The following is a 6,000-nucleotide window of genomic DNA, read 5'->3' as shown; positions in this document are numbered from 1 at the left end:
ACGTAGGCTGGCTTAACTGTGCTGCTATTCTGCCTTATGGCATTTAGTTTGGAGAGAAGGGGCTTCAGGGCAATACTAACCTAGGTGCACAGGTTGCCCGTCCCGTTGCTAAGGAGCCCTAGGCAAGTCAATTAATCTCACAGAGTCTCTGTTTCATTGACAAAACGGGCCTACATTTGTTCCTGATTCACTGGGTAGTTTTTTTTTTTTTTTTTTTTTGAGACGGGGTCTTGCTGTCTCTTGGCTCACTGCAAGCTCCGCCTCCCGGGTTCCCGCCATTCTCCTGCCTCAGCCTCCCGAGTAGCTGGGACTACAGGCGCCCGCCACCACGCCCGGCTAGTTTTTTGTATTTTTTAGTAGAGACGGGGTTTCACTGTGTTAGCCAGGATGGTCTCGATCTCCTGGCCTCGTGATCCACCCGCCTCGGCCTCCCAAAGTGCTGGGATTACAGGCTTGAGCCACCGCGCCTGACTCCCACTGGGTAGTTTTTACAGATGAAATGTGATCACAGCTGGCAATAAACCTGGTCCCACAATGACATGGACAGCAGCCTCCTCTGCAGTGCCCCTGCTCCACCCAGGCTATGTGAAGTTGGGCAGGGAGGGTGGCAGGCAGTCCCACAGCTGGGGCTCTAGGCTGACAGTGGTGGCTGAGACAGAGTCATCCCGGATCTCAGGCCAGCCCACTCATCTCATCCCAGAGGGCACCGTATGTCTCTCCACCGTGTGGTCACCTGTCTCCACGACTGGGTTCCACTGTCACTAGAACAAGAGGACCTGGGCCTGCCAAGCTCCAAAGACAGCTCATTGTGAGGAGGAAAAGTAATTTTACAGAAGCAACGTGTGGTGGCTGTTACACTGCTGCACCTTCTACATGCCTTCATGACACACGCACGCACACATGCGCACACACACGCATACACACATGCGCGTGCACACACACACACGCTTGCTGCAGGGGACCCCGCCACCAAAGTCCATCCTCCACCCCCCTCAAGGGAGCCAAAGTCTGTTCAGAAAACAAACTCCAACATGTCTAAAAGAAAATAACAAAAAAAAAAACCTTTACTTGCATTTAGCCATTAATAAATAATTTACAGTATGTACACGCGGTGACACTCCACACAGGTCGCAGACACGTGGACGCAGTGAGGGGTCCCCACTTCCAAGCAGAACGTGAGCAAACACAACCAAAATAAAGTGCTTCACTTTTTACTTCCAACATAGGGACCATCTAAAACCAGCAGGGCCCCAGCGCCTTCCCACCGCCCACACGGTTCTGGCAGAGGGAGCAGGACCTCTTGGAGGGAGGGGGAGACACACGTTCTGCAGCCTCCTGGCCAGTGTATGAGAGGTCCCTGGGGAACAGCAGAGGGGCTGCCGTGGATGCTGATGGGTGGGGAGGCTGTGGGGCCGTAGGGTTGCTGGCGGGATCACCCTCTGGGGCCTGGCTGCACTTTTGGGAGCGAAGCCTGGCTTTGTGCTGTGGGCACAGCAGCACAGGTGGGAATGTTCTGGGCTCCTGGATGAGCACCCTGGGCTGAAATGAGGCGGGAGCCAGTGGCAAGTCTCTCCTGGCTGTGTGGCCACAGGGCTTAAGGGAAGAGATTAGAGGTTGGAGACCCTGCCAGGGATGCTCAAGGCTGAGAAGCCTAAGACCCTGCTCCTCTCCCCAGACTCCACACGTGGGTGGACTGGGTGGGGGCTCTTGGGGTTGTGAGGAGGAAGCAGAGGATCAGGGCAGGCCAGCTGGCCCCATCCACTGGGTCTCCTGCCACACCCTGGAGCCCAGGCTCCCCTGCCCAGGAGCTCTTGCATCTGCAAAAGGGAGAGAGGAACAGAAGTCAAGGATCTCTTCTCTGTTTAGACATTTAGAACCATGCACTTCAACTTTCTAAGCACAGGGTGGAAGGGGCGGGGGCCCAGGTCAAAGACGGGCAGCTGAGCAGGTGCCTGAAAACCAGGACCTGCACTGGTACCCACAGCAGCCAGGTGAGCATGGGCAGGGAGGCCACAGGCAAGAAGGCACCAGGTGGGCACCACCTACTGGCCAAAAGCTTCCATCAGTTCGCTAAGGTGCCAAGCAGCGCCCCAGGGGTGCCCTGCCTGGGGCCGAGCCCCAAGGATGCCTGTGTGGCTGGGGTGACCCCGCTGGCCTAGGGGTTTCGAGTGTGCTCTCGTGTAAGAGTGTGTGCGTGCATGTGGCGGGCACAGGGGGCCCCACGGATCAGCGAGCAGCAGTCGGCCGGGCCTTTCAGTGCATTGCGAGAAGGAGCTGACTCTGACGGTTCCCAGTGTCTCTCTGGTGGGGGCGGGGGGCTTCAGTCTGAGGGGCTGTTTTGCACATTCACACTGCGGGGGCGGGGCGAGGGGAGCTGCTCTCCCTCTCACACAGCTCTACTGTCACAAACATCACGGCACCAGTCACCACAACCTTGTCACGTGCACTAGAGGGGGGAGGGGTCCATGCCTGAGCCCTTGGCAGCAGGCGGTCCCTGGCGTTCTGTGGGGCCATGGGGGACATGCCAGGAGATCTGCACCCTGTTGGCGGTCCCAGCCCACAGATGGAGAAGCCGAGGGGACAGAGCCTGTGCCTCCCTCCACATCTACGCATCTAGCAGAACACAGGGAGCAGGGCCAGGAGCAGGATGAGGGCACCCAGGAGAGGCTGAGGGGCCAGGGGCAGCCCCGCAGCCGCCCCGCCCGGCAGGTCCCGAGTCCTCTCATACAGGTGCAGTTTGTCTTTGTTGGAGTGGAGCATCTTGACATCCTCCAAGGCGTAGTAGGCGGCCAGTGTGAAGTTCACATCGCCCGTGGTGAGGAGGTCGAAGACGCAGGCCTGGTAGTACAGGTCCTCCACTGGCAGCTTCTCCTTGCACTTGGCCACGGCTGTCTCATATGGGAAGGTCTCAGGGGCTGTGGGTGCAGGGCTGGCAGCTGCCAGCCTGTGGGCGCCGGTGCCCTCAGTATTGGTGTGGAAGGCCTGGAAGTCGATCTGCTGGTTGAGGGGGCAGCCCCGCAGGCAGAGGTAGAGGCCCTGGCTGTCCCAGTCCTCCACAGCATTGACCACTTCCTCCGGCATGCGGACAGCAAAGGTCAGGTAGCGGCCCACCTGGCGCACCACGATGGTGGTGCCGATGTACTTGGCCTGGATCTCCACGTGCTGGCCTGACACCTTCTCAGTGATCTTCAGGCTGTTGGCCCCGTGCTTGTCCCCACCGTTCTTAGAGCCATCCACGAAGGCAGCTGGGAGCTCGTCCATCTCAGCCTGGTACACCTTCTGGTCCACGCACTCCTGGAAATTCTTGAAGATGATGGTGAGCTGCCGGGGAAAGGGGCAGAGGAAAGTAGGTGAGGCATAGTGGGAGGAGGCCCAGTCCCACACTTAAGATGCTCTAGACCGAGAGGAGGGCACAAAGGATCCCCAGGGATGCCCCGGACACTCCTTTCCCCAGGCTGGACAGATCAGTTCCACCTGCGCAGCTGTGCACTTCACGTTCTTTAAAACAACTTGCCCTTTTTACTTTAAAAAGTGACTTAGAAAAATGTTAGGCCACTACCCGAAGTAGAAAACTAGCTCTTTTACTATTATATAGGGAAGCAAACCACAAAAATAAAAGCATAGATAATTAAAAATAAAAGGTTAAAAATCCAGTGTGGTAGGCTGAATAATGGCTCCCAAGGAGAACATGCCCTAATCCCCATAACCCGGGCATGTTCCCTTAGATGGCAAAAGGGACTCTGCAGATGTGATTAGGTTAAGAACACTGAGATGAAGAGATTATTCTGGATTACCTGGGTGGGCCCTAGACGGAATCACAAGTATCTTTATAAGGAGGCAGAGGGAGATTTGACTAACTAGGACAGAGAAGATGATGTGATCAATAAGGCAGAAATTGGAATGATGTGGCCACAAACCAAGGGATGCTGGCAACCACCAAAAGCTGGCAACGGCAATGAATGGATTCTCCCCTGGAGTCTCCAGAAGGACCAGCCCTGCTGATTCCTTGATTTTATCCCCATGAGACATATTCTCAACTTCTGGCCTCCACAATTATAAAACGTTTCTGTTGGTTTGAACCACTCAGTTTATGCTAATCTGCTGCAGTGGCAATAGGAAACGAGCATGGTTTGCAAACATCATCTTGCATAATGACGGTGGTACTGGAGCACAATTCCTGACAAAGAACCCAAGCAAATGTCTGAACATTACAGCAGGTGGAATGGAGGGAAATTATGCTGAAAGAAAGAATGAATAAGGCAAAATCCATGCAAGCAGGCAGAGGCAAGTAGACCCTTTCAAGGCTGCTGAAAGGGGTCCCCAAGCTGGGCCATGGACGAGGGGAACAGGAAAGAAGGTGCTGGTCGGTAAAAGGGAGATGGATGTTCCAGGCTGAACGCGCAACCTTGGCCAGGGTTGGAGGAGGGAACTCCTTTCTGCTAGAGCCTGTGGCCAGGGGTGAAGGGCTGAACTGAGCTGCTGGAGGAGCAGCTGGCTGGGTGGCACTGTTCTCCTCCTGAGAGCCAAACACAGGTGCACTGGATGCATTCAGCAGGCACTGCATGTATTACTTCTAGTCTCGTGTGACACTGCAAGGGTCAGTGACATTACTCCCAATTTTCCAGATGAGAAAATGTTGGCTCAGAGAGAGGCAGTGACTTGCTTAAGGTCACACAGCCAGCAAGAGGCAGAGCTGGGATTAAACTCTGGGTTTCCAGACTCTGGGCTCTTTTGGCCCCAAGCCCACAGGGTGGGGGGCCTGAGAGGAGGAGGGCCGGTGGCTAGGGTAGCAGGTGAGTTTCCTCTGCTGTCCCTGTCCTGGGTGGTATCTGGCTGTTCTCTCCTCCCTAACCCTAACTAAGTAGGCTATCTGGGTTGGAAACAGAAATTGGGAGAGAAACCACCCCCCCCCCCTTCCACTCCTTTCCCAGGTGCCAGCTATTTTGCCACGTGAGCTCTGGGTGCCTTGGTCCCCCTGGACCAAGGGCAGCTGGAACCTGGACTCCCAACCTGAAGCCAGGAAGGGAGGTGGGGTGAAGGGGGCAAGGTGGCACCCAGGCCCTTTCGGACCCCCTGCTAAAACCCCACCTTTATCTGCTGCACTACCCTCTCCCAGGCCCAGTAATTACCCCCACCACTAAGCCCCAACCCCTCAACCCTCTGTAGGTCAGAGTTCACCCCTCCCCACCCAGGAAAGGGTCTGGCCAGCTAGCTGGCCGGCTGACAGAGCTCCCAAGGGATCCCACCCCAACCCGGCCTCAGAGGGTCTGCAGGCTGAAGGGGTCCGAGCAAGGGGGAGCTGCTGAGGACATGCACAGTCATTCTCTGCCTGGGCACTTCGGGGAGGCATGAGGACTGCCTGGCCGGCTCTCCGGGTAGAGCGGGTAGAGGGCAAGGCCACTAAGTGCCAAGGGAGTTTCTGGCCTAACAGCAGATGTGTGGTGAGGGCACAGTGTGAGGTGCTACAAAGCAACATAAAATAAAAAGCTGCTCTGATGGGGAAGGGAAGGCAGGGAAACTACAGAAGGACCTCAGCTCAGGCAGGGGAGTCGCAGAAAGGTGGAAGGTGGGGTCTGGCCAGGGATGCAGCAAGAGGCCATCCGGTCCTCTGGGGCCCGGAGGCCAGGGGTGCAGCATAGTGGCCTCAGTTTGGGGCAGGTCATAGCCTCAGGGCCAGGTGCTAAGAGGCCTGAGGGCTGGAAAGGGGGTTCCAGGGGGCCACAGAACCTTCTAGGTAATACAGGCCAGTGGGGTATTGAGAGCCACTAGAGGTGTCCCTGGCTGTGTTGCTGTGGCTTTGTGGGTTCCCCATATTGGCATAAGGCTTTGGGGTGACGAGGTGGGGAGAACTGGTAGCCTGAGGGGTGTGGAACCCCCACAAGAACAGAGGGAGACCCTAGGTCAAGGCTTCTGAGGAAGGAAAATCCTGTCCTCTCACTGTGTTAGTCAGAAAGGCAAGGCTGGGAGGAGCTGAACGAGGGGCAGACCGCCGGAGGACTG

The 6,000-nt window shown here is 56.5% G+C and overlaps 1 protein-coding gene across 5 annotated transcripts in view; it reads right to left on the bottom strand.

The window, feature by feature from the left end:
* Window positions 1-1,043: 1,043 nt before the first annotated feature.
* RGMA (repulsive guidance molecule BMP co-receptor a) overlaps window positions 1,044-6,000 on the bottom strand; it is a 46,334-nt gene continuing 41,377 nt past the window's right edge. For 4 of the 5 annotated variants that reach the window (XM_023220906.1, XM_023220910.1, XM_023220909.1 and 1 more), the window contains one exon: window positions 1,044-3,321. In XM_023220906.1, coding sequence (XP_023076674.1) covers window positions 2,614-3,321 — 708 coding nt within the window. In that variant the 3' untranslated portion in view covers window positions 1,044-2,613. The remainder of the gene's footprint in view (window positions 3,322-6,000) is intronic. The other variant, XM_023220907.2, reaches the window with a different exon arrangement.

This window comes from Piliocolobus tephrosceles, chromosome 6 (genome assembly GCF_002776525.5).
Source record: "Piliocolobus tephrosceles isolate RC106 chromosome 6, ASM277652v3, whole genome shotgun sequence".
NCBI lineage: Eukaryota > Metazoa > Chordata > Mammalia > Primates > Cercopithecidae > Piliocolobus > Piliocolobus tephrosceles.
Note: the sequence above shows the minus strand (reverse complement) of the source record. Positions and strands in the feature narration are given on the sequence as shown.